General features: G+C 34.1%; 1 protein-coding gene across 1 annotated transcript; it reads left to right on the forward strand.

Annotated features, from left to right (window-relative positions):
• Positions 1–120: 120 nt before the first annotated feature.
• Positions 121–15,119, forward strand: arl6ip6 (ADP-ribosylation factor-like 6 interacting protein 6). Its single transcript, XM_066687660.1, has 4 exons — positions 121–714; positions 1,371–1,424; positions 2,194–2,326; positions 13,356–15,119. The coding sequence occupies exons 1-4, from the start codon at positions 381–383 to the stop codon at positions 13,447–13,449; spliced, it is 615 nt and encodes a 204-aa protein (XP_066543757.1). The 5' UTR covers positions 121–380; the 3' UTR covers positions 13,450–15,119.
• The last annotated feature ends 759 nt before the right edge of the window (positions 15,120–15,878 follow it).

A 15,878-nucleotide genomic window follows, 5' to 3' on the forward strand; every position in this document is an offset into this window, starting at 1 on the left:
ATTGTGTGCTTCAACCTAACTTGATAAAAAAATGATTGATTTTCATAACATCCAATTGCAGCAGGGATTATAGAAACGACAGTTACGAGGATTGGTTAATCCAGATGTGGGTGGGCAATGCTAGCAATTTTACGACAAGAGCCGGAAGTTGAAGCCGCGATGTTTTGAAACTATCAGTTGTACGCGTTAAAATTATATAAACAAGTTATTTTGATAAATACCTACATATATAACAAACTATTATTGTAGTAGCTTGTTTAAGAACCGGAACAAAAATATGAATACATTTATTTGTTAGGTTTTGAAACTTTGTCACTTGTGCCTGTGTTACTTGTTGTTTAGCCAAGTAGTTGAGATTTATATTGTATTGATATAATAATATGCCTCGAGGTGTGAAGAGGGTTACCGGCCATAAAGCAACGGTAACCCCAGAGTCTGCATCCCAAGATCTCTACAACTCTGAAGATGTTATCCGGATGCTGGATAGGGAGTGGGAGGCACTGGACCAAAATGATCAAAATGCGACTTTAGAGATTAGCCGGTCAACCGTGCATAGAGGTCCAGATCTGCAGCAGATAAACCAGATTGCAGGACATAAAAAATCATCCCGAAGTGGAAGTTACTGGCCAACCAGAATATTCGCCATGCTTTGCTGCATTGTTATACTGTCTGCAATTGCATTTCTCCTGGCGATCTTCTACGTTATTTTAAAAGGTATCACCTTTTCAGTATTATTTTCAGTATTTTGTAATAGCGTAAAATATGACGCATAGTCATTTGCACGGGTTATACGTTGAACTCCCTACTACTAGTTCTCTAAGCATCTCTAAGAGAAATGAAAGGTGAAATCTTGACTTCAGTACAGTTTCATTTATGTATTGATATTCTTAATGTATACTGTTTACATGTGCAATTCTGCCATTTAGAAGTAATAGTGTTATTTGATTAACTACTTGCTCTTACTATATATGGTACAAACTAATTTCGTACATTGTAGTACATTACATTTGAAGTGCAAGATGAATTGACTGCCTTGTTGATTGTATTGATTGTTTCATCTTACTTCAGATGATGTTTTCACTAGTCAAAGCTTGCCTGTCGTCTCCAAAGTTACTAGCAGCTTAAGGTATACCAGCACATCAGCAGGGTTCAATACTGATGGAATAAACCACAAAAGATTAAATGGTTTCCACAACTTGGGAGTTGCTTAAGCATCTAACCTTTTTAGTGTCAAGACAACTTTCAATAAGCTAAATGTTTAAAGATGCTGTCACTATCCCTAGCTTTCACAGTTTAATTCTTACTCTCCAATTACTTTCTTATTGTATTTACAAAGGCACACAATTTATTTATTTCTATTTGTCTTTCAGATTTACGCTCTGAGAAAGTTACAACTGAAGATGGTATAGAGATAAATCTGTTGGGTAAGTACAACATTAAAAAAAAATAGTTATCAATGAAGATTCATTACAGTTTGAAGGAATACCAGCAGTATTGCACCAGCAGGAGTGTTCTGAATGGGGAAAATACTTTATCTTAATATGTATCCTATATATTAAACCCCATGCTCACTATTTGATTATATATTTTTCAAAATAAATAATATAAAGTTTGTAGTAGTTGTTGTTATTGTTATACTTATCAGATCAAATATATGCTAGTGTGGCTTGTTAACAAGTAAAATCACACAAACAAGGGGAAAGGTTGTATTGATGGGTGGGCAATGCTATCAATTTTACGACAAGAGCCGGAAGTTGAAGCCGTGATGTTTTGAAACCATCAGTTGTACGTGTTAAAATTATATAAACAAGTTTTAAATTACTTATTTTGATAAATACCTACATATATAGCAAACTATTATTGTATTAGCTTGTTACCCAATTCCAAGAAACAGATAATACATTTACATTTCATTACCTTTTGGTGTGTATTCTACCTTCACAGTATTAAATATCACCTTAGTGCAACTCTTTTTCTTCAGTTGTTTTTCTTTTCTAATTTCTTACATGATAAACTAGACTTAGGAACAAACATTAATGAAATGCACATCTACTAAGGGATTACATTAAATGCCAGTAGGGTTATTAATCCTAGGAATATAGCTGAAGAAAAAAAGTATTGCACAAGATTAAGAGCTCATGTTACTTTTATTTATTATTTTCTGTAATATTTCATGCATTGCATTTTCCTCAGGGTTCTGGAGCTTGCTGATTTTGTCTGTGATTGCTGGCATCTCGTGTTGTAGTTTCTCATGGACCCTGACATACTTTGATTCTTTTGAACCTGGAATGTTTCCTCCAACCCCCCTTTCTCCGGCACGCTTCAGGTACATACTTTTTTTCAGATTGTTATACTTCTGCCTATGAACATTGTAGAGGAAAAGTTTTAAAAAGCCTTTAAATGTGCACAATATTTTATTTTCATGGTTATCATACAAAGATCTTGCAATCTGATGGGGCTTGAAAGACCATGTCTAGCTGCCTGTTGAAAGACATGTTATTGTTCAAGGACAAATTCCTGTAATGTTTAAAATATTTATATATTATATAAATCTCTTCAAATGCAAGTGACATAATTTGTTTTGTGCCATGAAGAAGAAATCAATAATGCAGCCTACAGCGCAATGGAGAGATGATTCTGTGGAGGGAACAGTGGAAACATGCTGACATAAGATCTATATATACAGCCCTACTAGCTCAGCCTGTTTGGAAATTAGTTTGTCTGTTAAAAGCACAATGTTATCTGGTCCTATTTATGCTTGACAGTGTGATACTCCTTTTAAATTAGGGATTTACTTTTTTTCTTTTTTAAACAAAGCAAAATAATAACAGCAAACATTAGCTTTGCTTTACACACACAAACACACACACAGTGAGTCACAATGGCTATGTGTATACACCTATAGACACATACATGTAATTGCTCCAAAAACCCAGATTCCTAAGATTGCATTTTTCCCCACCTCGTAGCTCCTGGCATAGTATTTGTTTTCTTTTTCTAAATTGCACTGGATAACATTTTCACAATTGTGTGACAGGAAATAAAACAGTAGATGCTATTTGATGTTCAAACACAGAAGAATGATTCAAGTATACAGGGATCATTTGAAGAACACAATGTAATTTTCTTGTAATTGGCTTTCATCACTCAGCATTAATCCTTGTGCCAGCAAAACATTTTCTTCAAAGGGTTTGGAAAATTGGCGTGATGGTGATAGCAAAGGCTATCAGTCCCTTCATATTTAGTTGATAGTTCTGGCCCCTTGAACCTTTCCTCGTAACTAACACTGAGGTCTCTTCAGTGCTCCAGTGGCTTTGGTAATCCTTAAATAAAAGGAAAAATTCTAATTTCCGCATGAAAGTCATGCTCCAGATATTTACTAACAGTGGCAGAATAACTGCAGTTTACATATTTATGTTTTGTATATTTGTAGTGAGAAAGTATTGATTGAAGTTTTGAAGACTGCCTCAACCATGTTTGAGTTAATTCAGACTGGATTATATCCAAATTACTCAAATAATTATCTTGCCTTCATTGTGTTGTAAACTCATAAAAACCACAACAACAGAAACACATCTGGTACTTCTTTGAGCGTTATTTAATATTACAAGATATTATATTTATCTGCTTGTTTTACTTGATCCCTTTATGTTTTAAAACATTAAAGTTTTTTTTCCAAAATATGGATATATCTGAATAAGACAACCCACAAATGTCCATCTTTCTACTTGGTGGCCTCTTTCTAGCTGGCAAACTCTTCAGTGTACTGAAGCTAACTATGGAATTGTGACCCTACATTATTGTCCTGCAGGCAGGTTTAAATCTGATGCATGTTTATATAGCATTTGTACCTGGAAAGAGTCATTATGTAGCTAATGGATTCTTCATACTATCTGAGTACCTAACCGTTGAAATCTATAGTCAAACTCAGTTTAATTTGTGCACCTGTCACCTTTCTTCCCAAAATAGTGATGTCATTTCAGCTATGAATTTCACCAGCTGATGTTTGTTTTTTGCCATATTCTATAAAGACCTTTTAGGAAAGTGTAGCAGCTGGAGACAAATAACAATTTTTCAGTTGTAAATTGATGTCTGAAGTTAAATGAATTTCATCACGGCCTGCAGTGTATTTCTGGCATGTAATGTAGAATTGGGAGTTGGAGGGCAGCTCCTTTTGCTGACACTTGTGCTTTTTGTGGAGGTATCGGTGACGGGTATGATGAAGCCACTGTAGAGAAGCCCATTCATCTGAGGAGGGAATGTAATGAAGAAGGTAAAAGAGCTTGTGTAGGATTGCTACACTTTTGCAGATGAGAGCAGCCTAGACGCTTCTAGACTTAACTGCTGCACTTCCATTCTCATGACACAAGACATTAATCAGGTCTTTGTGAGTATAACTCAGTGCAGCCTTATTTCTACCCTCATCTTTCATCATTTTAGCTCTAAATGGGAGCGTGTTTCACACAAGCAGTCACGGAAAACTAGGTTAAATTGTACACCTGTTTAACAATTTGGTCTAAATTCCTATATGAAATTTGTTAAATGATCCAGTAAGTGCATGCATTTCTGACTGTAGAAATTACTTTTCCAGTCTTTGTTGTTGTTCTTTGGTTGATACAGCTTTAGCAGGAATAAAATGTGGTGGCTGTAAAAATAAAATTGCAATGTGACCTTTCAGGTTAAACATCTCTCAAGGGCAATCATTCATATGAATGCAGTAACAAGCCAATGGATTTGTATTGACAATTTCAGTACTATAAATAACCCATTATGTAATAATTCTTTAGAAAAGATCACAACATTAAGTGATAAAAAACAAAACAGGTTAATTGGCATCTTTGTCTGAATGTCATGACCTATTAAGAAAAAGGTCTGTAAAATGCCCAATGTATGATTTTGCAAATAAAATTGGATGAAACATTGAAAATATAGGCCTATAAATATAGTGCCTATGTTTTCAATGTTTCATCCAATTGTAATCTATGCAGTTATCTACCCCATATCAGGCCTTAACCCAACCCTAGCCAACACCAAAATTTCAAGATAGGCCCATATAAATCTACACCTGATTTAGTTTACTGGGAATTGTAGCCCTAACCCCAGCTTAATTTATATTACAAATTTACCTAAATTACACAACATAATGTTCTACAAACAACCATACTGTAGCCTAACTTTCAGACTATTCCTACCTTAATCTGTCCCCCTATTTAAATAATCTTATTGTAGAGATATTTGAAAATGTGTTGTGTTTGAACATGATTTACACTATACAACATTGTATGACATCAGTAGATTACTTGAAACTCACCATTGTCAAATTTTCTCATGCAAGGCATGCATAGCACAAATAAAATATTAAGTAAATAAATAATTCCTACCGCAGTTAGAACTTTTTTTAATGTTAACAATAGGGTTGGCAAGCAGAAGGAGTTGGTGTGCTACACAGAATGTTATGTTAAGTAGGTGAGACTTACGCTTCAAAATATTGTGAAACACTGCTGTAATCCACTGCCTGCAGGTCCTGGCAGAGGGGGATGCAGATTGATCTTTTACAGCCTTCATTATGTACCTGTATTTTATAATAAGAGCTAACTAACAAATAAACACTAACCAAAATAGTGTTGTAACCATAACTGAAGATTATATATTTTTTCTGCTCACTATTTCATGTCCTAACCTAAACAATGAAGAAATATAATTAATAATACACGTTGTGTATATCAAGTCCATTATGCACTCAAAGAATAAATCATTCTCTTGATTTGTTTTCAGTATGGCAACAAATAAAATATACTCAAATCATTTAGTTTTATTTTCAGGTAAATTGAGGTCACTTTTGTTAATTATATGCCTGCTTTGTTTTGTATATTTTTTGTAATTTTACTGACTTGGTTTCATGCAGTCAATGACCTTTTAATATTTCATGTCCTGAAGGCTTATGCGGACTGAACAAGTCTCAGAAATACAAGCTTATCCTTGTCAGTGGCATTGTGTTATACCCAGCATCAGATCATGCACAATGATTCGTGCCTTTCATAAATAGGAATGCAATAGATTTCTTAAATCATTTATGTGTTTGCTCAGTCATACAGATAATAGGAAACAAAGTATTCACATACAGACAAAATACATCTTCACGCATCATTAATATTCTTCTATTGCTACAATGTTGTTCTATTTTTAAATATTTTAAAATATGTATTAATGAATTAGTAATGAATTATTAATGATGAAATCTTGATGAAATCTGTATGAAGAACAAACTGACAAGCTTCTGTTTGCAAACAAAATGAAATGTATTTAAGAGTAGCTAAAATGTTCTATAGCCGTTCACACAATGAGTTGTCTAAGGTTTTGCTGCTCTACCAATGACATTATATGATTGATCTACCTTAGAGTCAGTGTCGTCTGTGGGTGAAGCAGTCATTGTTTTTCCCCTTATCTGGTTAGTTTGTCTGAGCTCCTGTGGCATGTTGTATGTCACTATCTTCTATTAAGTTGTATTATTAATAATATTATGGTTCTATAAATGGATATCTATTTATGTTTAAGTTTGAGTATGATTGTATTTATTTGTTTGTTTGTATTACGTGTATGTTCTGATACATCTCTCAACGTGAAGTAAAACATTTTTTTTTGTAATCTACTGTATTATGTACATTCTCCTAATGCTAGCAATAGTGGTTTTCCATTCTGACATTGTCACCTTGTTGGGACAGTTTCCACTCCATATTCCTTCTGTGTTTTCCCCATGACTTTGTTTCATAGAGAACTACTAATGTTATATAAATTTGACATCACATCTAGTTCCCTGAATTCTGTGTACGACACCGAATAATTGTGTGTAAACATTGTAGCTCCTAAAAGTGTATTAGTCTTCAGGGAGTTTATTGACTGATGGTAGAAAGGGACATTCTGTATTGATTTATTAAAAACATGATCACACTATCCCATGATCATTTTTTACTTTAAGTTGTTGGTATATTACAGCTTTTATTCACGGAGTTGGGGGACATGAGCTACTTTGTAGTTTATATAATTAACACAATAAGGAAAAAAACAGTAGTATATGCTCTTTAAACCTCTATTCCAAATAGTAGTGGAAACTGATGCTTTAATGTTAATGTGCTTTAGTTCAAATGTTGCATAAAAAAAGCTTCTTATGCCTTCTGCCTTCAAAACACAAAAATCAACATGAAAACTTAGTGAATAATGCATGCCATTTTGTATTGTATCTGTATATCTTGTCTGAGAAGATTCCTTTCTGAACTGGAAGGTCTAAATTCATACTCTTCAGTATAAAGTACTCTTCAAAAATAAAGACTTAAATACCACCAATTTAGGCATTGTGTATATGAACACCTGTATGTGAGTGCATAGTTGCTTGGCTGGTTAAAATCAACAAATTAGAAACATTTCTTACTAGACTGAAGAGAACTAAAACCATCGTATATAATACATGACAATTGGCCCTATAAGGCTTAGGGGCTTGACCAAATCAAAACTTTAACCTACCCCACACATCGCAAAGTGCAACCCTGTGTGCTGATTTATTGTCAGAAGCCACTTTCTACAACTTCTAAACCAAAAGGTGATTGGCAGGAAGGTCAGTTATGATTTGGTCTAGCTCCTAGTGAAATACTTCTGTATGTCCACATCTTGGACATACAAATTTTAATGCTACAAGACAATACACATGACTTTAGTAATATAATACATGAGTTGTGTATTGCTGTCGACATAAACAAATTAAAGTTCCCAAATGCTAAAATGTTCTTTTAAACTAGTAAGTGAACAAACTGTTGCTATAATTTGGGAAAGAGAAAAACAAGCAAAGACAGTTTAATTCTCCATTCAACTAATGTGGTTCTTAATGCATGTTTATATGAATCCTGAGATAAATGTCCCGCAGCATCTCATTTATTCATCTTTGCTTTATAAGCTAACTGTGGTTGCTATGGAAGTTGTATTTTCGTCATATGCTCAAGATATGAGAGAAGAACCAGTTGCTCTTAATGGCAGCAGGAACATTAATATTGTTTTTTGAAAGCCAACCATCATCATGGAGACACTGCAAATAAAGGCAGAATTTATGTATATATAGATATATCTATATCTATATATATATATTTATATCATGCTAATCTGGTATAGTTACGGGAATAAAATAGAAAATAAAACTAATTAAAATACAAACTCAAATTTAAATAAAAGTATATCCCATTGCATTTCTGCTTATGTGGATTAAACGCTTGAGTGCATGTCGAGCTCCAGTAATTAGATTAGCACAGGCAGAGGTTCCGCTTGTAAATACCTTATGTTGGCAAGTCAAGAAGCTGCAGTGTGCTTTTTTTCATGTTGCATTCTCCAGCTATTTGCATAATTTGAGCTTTTGTCTGCAGTTGGTTTTATGAAGAAAGAAAATAAATAAAATCAGCTTAGGAACCTCCCTGCGTGGCCATGTAACCATAGAGACAATTTGTCAAGTTGCCTCTGCTGGAGTGTCTTTACTAGATATGCACTTTGTTTCAAATGTCAGCACTGTTAGGTTTGTTAAAATTAATTATCTCAATTGCATGTTTAATTTAATTGCGGACTGCAGTCTGTTATCTAACGTAACTCTTGCATTTATTCACTTCAGTCTGACAATGGTTCTGTAAATCTGCAAATGTCCTTATTCATGTTTTTATCACAGAGGATAGTGTTGTTTCTGTAGCCTGAGGTTTGATTGTATATTTACTTGAACAAATATAGGGTTAAGAGCAGGTATCAAATGTGAAAGGGAATGATAGAATTAAATTGTCTGATGAATTTAGAAATGCAGTCCATACATATTTTTAAGATTATTTGTTCATAACTGCATCATTTTTCTTTTCCAAGGATTTCAAACCACAGCAAACTTTTTTTTCTAAAACATAATAGCACAATGGAACAGGTATTGATGGCTGACCTTCTCTATATGGATTATTGCGTATCATACAAGTAAATGCTCAAAATAGCAGCGCATTTTAAGCTGACAGACTCAAAGGACAACAGTGTACAACATGTTCTCCTGCTGAAGACAAACCGTGTGACGACGCATTGTGTCTGTGCTGTACATATGGGCCAAGTATTTTAATCTGTGGCACAGAATTCTTATTATACTGCACGGTATATGTATATTTTTTCATATAGTCCTGTTTTTTCAGTTATTATTTAATATGTATGTTTAATGAAACTGAGATAACGGTTATAAATAGTCCTGTCCATAATCTCTCATTCAGCGTTTACAGTCCTAATGGAATAACATTATGTATAAAACAAACATAAAAAGCATATTTATTTAAATGTTTAGTTGATTATTATGTTATGCATTTGAGACAAGCAACACAAAGTTAAAGTCTTAAATTTATATTTGAACTGTTTATCTCTGAGACCTGATTGTTGATTAATATGAATCTTTTTTTTTCCAAGAACTCTCAGATAATGAAGGATGCGTACGCAGAAATGAACCTTATACCTACTATAAAATATGGTGGTGGATCTTCAAGTTATGGGGCTGTTTGTCTTCCACTGGTCCTGGGGCCTTTGTTAAGGTCAACAGCATAATCAACTCTAACGAGTACCAGGATATTTTAACCAAAAACCTGGTTGATTCTGCTAGGAGGCTGAAACTTGTCCACAAGTAGATCTTCCAGCAAGACCATGTTTCCAAGAAAACATCACAATCCACAAGGAAATAGTTAATTGACCACAAAATCTACATTTTGCAATGGCAATCTCAAGTCTTCACACTGGAACCCCATTGAAAACCTGTGGTTTGAATTGAAGAGGACAGCCAATGAGTGCTGACCAAAAGATTTTGAAAGATCCTGTATGGAGGAATGATGTAAAATACCTTCCAATGTGTTCTCCGATCTCATAAGAAATTATAGAGAGAGGCTGTGTCATTATCCTTGCAAGAGGAGGAACAGAGTACTGAAAACAAGGGTGCCAATTGTTGTAACACTTAATTGTTTTTGGAAATAGATTTATAATTGAGAAATGTATAATTTTGGTTGATTACCTAGCTCTATACTGCTGTTTATTTTATACAGCATTTTTTGCTAATCTTTTTCAAGGTTTCCAATCATTTTGGAGGTGACTCCAAACATATAATGTATATAATTACATACAAACACACAGAAACTAATATTAATATTGGTTCATGGACTTTAAATGTACTTAGTTCATCAAATGCTATAGACCTTCATTTGAAATGTCCTGTTCAGGGGACAGGACAGTGATTTAAGCAGATGGTAAATTCTCCCATGATCGGCCTTATAACCAGTCAGAAGTAGAAGAGGATCATGGAAACTAGAACAAACTATAATAGACATTCTGGCCTCTGGGGGAAAAAACAAATGGCACCTGTTACGGTTTTGCCGAACAGAGATTGGTTGCTTTTAAGGTCAGCTTGCAAACATGACTCTTCCTTAACTAAAGTCAACAATAAATACCGGGGACATTCAGTTCTAGCAGTGCTACTTTACTACTTTACACCATGTCGTACAAGTAGCAGAATTGGAAGTTGGGACAACAGTCTTGTGCAGCATTGCAATGAAATAGACTTATTTAACTCAATAGTTTTGAATAAAATGTTACATTTCATACATAGATAACCGAAAAACATGAATGAAGATTTCAGTGACTATTATCCTTTAAAGTTGATTCTTCCTCTGTAGTTTCTTTCCCTTGACACTGTTTGTACTTTGACAGTCTGTCCTGATAAATGACATCACTGAATTTTAAACACACTCATTTATTCAATTCAGTAATTTAAAACAATATTTAAAATCAGATAGTGAATTCATTTTTTATAGTTGTTAATAATATTAACAGTATCGGTATCATATTTTTGTGTCAGCTGCTATTAAATCCATCTGTCATGGTGACTAAGAATGACAATGCCGGTAGCATGAATCCAGGCAAGTATAACTTCCTGCAATCATAGTAACAATAGTAAGGATTCAGGCTGCGTTACTAAGGTGTAAGGAAATGAATGTCAGGCAAAGTGAGAGAAGCTAAAACTATGGAGGTGAGGATAAGAAATCAGGGCAGTTTGAGGAGACAGATGGTGTGAAGCTGAGAGGGCAGCCTCCTGGTAAGAGCTGAGCGAGATCCTTTTTCATAATATTGACTGTATTATCTAGTTTCATCACTGTGTTGAAAAGAAGGTGGCCGTGTTTTTTTGTAGCCTAACCAAAACCACAAATGCTATAAATACAGTGGTTTGATCTAGTCTTAAAAAGCCCAGTGATCATGGTGTAGCAACAGCAGTTAATGTATTAGCACTTTATTTGGCCAGATAACTGCTAGTAGCATTCTGATATCCCTTTTTACTGTAGTTTGTACATTTTAAATTGTCAGATTTCCCCAAACTCCAAAACAGACTAACGGTCTTTACTTTATCAAAAGCAAATGTCAGTTATATGCCAGCTGATGAGATCCAGTGTATAGGACACGCTCATTATATGATGAAAGAAACCATATTTGTTTATTTGGTTGTGGGGGGGGGGGGGAGTGGGGGGGCTACAGATATTCATATTATACCTTAGATTTTTGCTTTATGTCCAGCTGGTGGCAGTACATGGCTACCGTGCAGATTGAAAGTAAACCCAAGAAACCGGAATTATGAGTTTCATTTGCTCATAAATATTTGTTTAGACTTTTTAAATGATCTTCACCATCTGTTGGTGACCGTAACATTTCTTTGCAGATTAACTGGGTGGTCCATTACTGTTAGCTACAGCACAGTTTTAAAATGTATTTGCTTATTGACTTCAATATTTTTGTTTTGTTTTACATACTCTTACATACTCATGTGTTCTTTATATATTGTATATACATAGTTCTTACATATACAGATAGTTGGATAATCATATATTTAAATTTCTAATTCGTTAAATCGATTATTAAATTGGTTTCAACAGTCACTCTTGCCAGAATGACTGAAACCAAATTCTTGCTAAGTCTTCAGAAATCTGTCTTTCCAGCCACCTAGGCACAGATCTTTCTTTCTCCAGCTAATCAGTGCAGGACTCTGAGTGATTAGTATATGTATTTATATACATAAATATATGTGTGTATGTACATAATCTATTTCTTAGAGTTGCCACACCAAGCATGTGTTATTCCATTTACAATAGAAAATACAACTATTCAAAGACATCTTAAACTATGAAAACATTTTATTTTTCTCTTCAACCACCGCCATTGCTCTTGAAAATAGAGGAGAGCGGAAGGGAACTGGAATCCTCTCGTTAGCATTTAAAGTAGGTTAAATAACACTGTGCTTAAGATCACTGAGACTCCAGATGGAAAATTCCAAGAAAACCTCAGTTAATTTTCACACGTTGCAGCCTGTTATATGTCATGCATTGACAAGTTCTCGGGGTATAAGTGCTGTAAACTTCAGGCTACAGATGGATAGTGTAATGAAACAGAGGGGCTGTTGCACTGAAATGAACAGTAAACATCAAAGTTATTTATTGAGGAAGACCAAACCCCAAGATAACGGATGGTTCTAGAGAAACATTTACAAGTTATGCAAGATCAGCTAATGTCAAGTTTAAAATGCAACCATTTGCCTGACATCTTCTGGTAACACTAACAGGAGCCAGCCCTGTGTCTGAGCAGCATTTTCAGTTGCTAAGGAAAAGCTACAAAATGTAATTTGTACATCACATACTTAATTAGAGATTGTGTCAATGCCTGTGTTTTTTACATGTGACTGTTAGATCAGTAGAATGCCTATGCTATTTAAAGCTTTGACATCCCATCAACAAAAAATGCCTATACAATAATTTGATCACCAAATTTAATTTTAGCCAACATTTAACTAAATTAGTAAATTAATATCAAAGACAACATTGCCCAATGTTCAACTTAAAAAAAAAAATTTTGTTAAACATCTACAATTAATATAGGAATAACAAATTAACCTAACATCTTAATAACAGTACGACATCCTTGTATTAGAGCAGTATTATTACCCTATTATAAACAGTAGGAGGCTGAACCCCAACCCTCACATAAAGATTTGAGATAAGATTTGAGGCCCATACAAATTGTTAAAAAGAGGAAAAAATGTGGACGACAAAACGTGTGTTTTGTTTTCAGAGCCACGTGATCTTTTGAGTTATCTCCAGGAACATCAAGATACTACAACACACATTCATTATTAAAAAGGAAGGATGCAATTGGAAATAAATTCCTTCCCATTTTTATTATTTTTGCGAACACCTTGCAATTCCATCTTACTGATGTTACATTTACAGTGTATAATATGTCCTTTATGCAGTACAGTGATTTACTTTCTTTTCTTTTTACAGAAAATTAACAGGTCATTCTTTTCACATGGGCTACAGCATGGCGATACTGAATGGGATTATGGCAGCACTGACGGTGGTCTGGTGTTTGATATGAATCCATTCTCCAGGAAAAGCTGTTCTGAAATGTAACAGGATGTTTTTTGAAAACTAATTTTCATTTTGTTCCTAAGTCTACTTTACTCTCATTAACTTCCAACAGTTAAGATCATGGACTTTTTAAATAGATTTTTTTTTATACGTTAGATACACATCTTATACCTTAAGACATTATAGTATACGCTCAGGATTATTAATACTGTATTTATAATTGCAGTACATTTTGTATGTATTGGAATAGCATTTTTGTCCAACTGGCCTAACAAATGCTTAACGTTTCTATAACCTTGAAGGGCACAGATTGATTTTTCTATTAAACAAAATGTCAAACTTTGGTTTGTCTTGAGTGTTTAACCAGGATAGACCTATGAATATACATAAGTAACATTTCACTGAATTAGAGGGAAAAACTGTCATTTTAAGCTGTGGGTCTAATTAAATGAATGCACTATTTTTCACTTGTATATATTTGTATTTGGGAGAATAAACACTTGCCCACAAACACTGAAACTTAAAAACTTTATGACACACCATAACATACTACATGTGCCTTCATTGATTATCATATTAGGATAAAGTAATTTATTTGTCACTGTATATTTTCACTTTATCTCCTGGATTACAACAGGTTCTGAAAATACTAACTTGGAATTCTTTGCTTGTTTTTTACAAAGTGGGCAAGTTGTACATGTTTGGCTATTCAGGTTTATATTTTAAGCACACTATCCTATAAAGTTTGCCGATTGCATGTTCCAATTAATAGTTAATTTACATTTTTTTTTAGTGTTTGTATGGTATTACTTTGTATTTCCAGCTGTGCTTAAGAAAGCAAAAAATAACCCCAGTCCTCTTCATGGTCATGAAGACTTAAGCTATTTTTGCTAAAATAATTGGTCATCTCAAACCATCACATACAAAGAACATAAATGTTTGCTGTTAATGGAAGAGTATTTCCTCTTACTGACAATTGAAGTTCCCACTGATGTTTTTTTTTGTTCACTAAGGAAAATTCAGTTGTAAGGGGTTTTCTTCTGTATTTCTTCAACATCAAACAACTGATGAATGGATGCTGAAAAATAATTGACCAGTTTTCCTGTATATCTTTAGCTCTAAACTATGGGAAATACCTGGTGGGTATTTTTATTCAATGAAAGGCAACATTAAAACACAGACTACAAATTTGGTGACCTGTTCTTATTTATTGCACCTTTGTTTTAAATGTATTCTTTACATTTCATTATTCATATTCCAGACATTTTGAGAATTATTTTTATAATAAGACTGTATAGTGCAGGGGTGTCAGACTCCAGTCCTGGGGGAGGAGGCACAGTGTCTGGTGGTTCTTGTTCCAACAGGAGATCCCAATTACTTAATTCATGTCATTATTTACTCAGGCAGGCTTATCTAAAACTCACATTTTAATGTTAAAGCCAATCCCTTATTTATTGGTGACTCAAAACATTGAACCCTCAGAACATTCAAGAGTCTGAAGAGAAGGGTTAAATTAATCCAGTTAATTGTTTAATTAGACCAATTAAGGAGCCAAGAGCTGGGCTGGAATGAAACCCAGCAGACACTGCGGCCCCCCAGGACTGGAGTCTGACACCCCTGGTATAGTGTGTATTTCAATAATACTGTATTTGCAGACTAATAAAATGTTTTTCCCTATGTGATGTTTGAATGTTTTCTCATTTTGCTATATTTTGGCTGATTTCCTTATTTATCTCGATACAATTAGCTTTCATTTAAATTATTTCAAATCAATCAAGTAAGAAAAGTGTGCTCTGCGTTAGCCCCAAGTAAAGTTGTTCTTTTTTAACTAAATGTTCTTGCAAACATGGACAGCAATCATAGAAATCTGATTCTGTAGTGTATTTTCATTTGCTGGGATGAGAAAAATGTTATACCTCTATCTGTTTGCTTGAATTGAATCCTAATTAAGAAATGTCTTACTTGATTTCTTATGAAAGTGATTAGAAATGTTTATTTTCCTTTGTACAAACAAAACTGTGTCTGTTTTACTAAATGTCAAATGTGTAAAACCTCATGTGATTGATTCTAGTTACAAGATACCCTCTGCAATAGTAAATACCACACTTACTGTGTGGTATAGAGCCATCCCAGACCAGTAATCAATTGAAACTGTTTGGATGGAGCAGATTTCCTGCAGCTTAATGTAAACTCTGTAGACCACATGAACTTTATCTTGGGGTCAGTGCTGTTTTTAAGGTTTTTTCATTAACACCCACCTGGCACCTGACATATTGTAAATCAAATAGTTCTGTGGATTGTTTCAATGTATAAACCTATTTTGGACTAACGATTCCAATGTGCTTTGGTTAAATTGACATGTTTCTTTTCCTTGTTTGACACAGTAAGAAAGGAACCATTTGGAACAATCGGGTACTAAACAGAAAGTACTAAAAT

Source organism: Amia ocellicauda, chromosome 16 (assembly GCF_036373705.1).
Source record: "Amia ocellicauda isolate fAmiCal2 chromosome 16, fAmiCal2.hap1, whole genome shotgun sequence".
NCBI classification, from domain to species: Eukaryota; Metazoa; Chordata; class Actinopteri; order Amiiformes; family Amiidae; genus Amia; species Amia ocellicauda.

Bases quoted from the DNA above. Each gene is read 5' to 3' on its own strand.
- arl6ip6 (XM_066687660.1), top strand. From the start codon at position 381: ATGCCTCGAGGTGTGAAGAGGGTTACCGGCCATAAAGCAACGGTAACC. The intron at 715-1,370 runs GTATCACCTTTT...TTTGTCTTTCAG, and splicing joins CTTCTACGTTATTTTAAAAG to ATTTACGCTCTGAGAAAGTT. The intron at 2,327-13,355 runs GTACATACTTTT...TTCTTTTTACAG, and splicing joins CTTTCTCCGGCACGCTTCAG to AAAATTAACAGGTCATTCTT.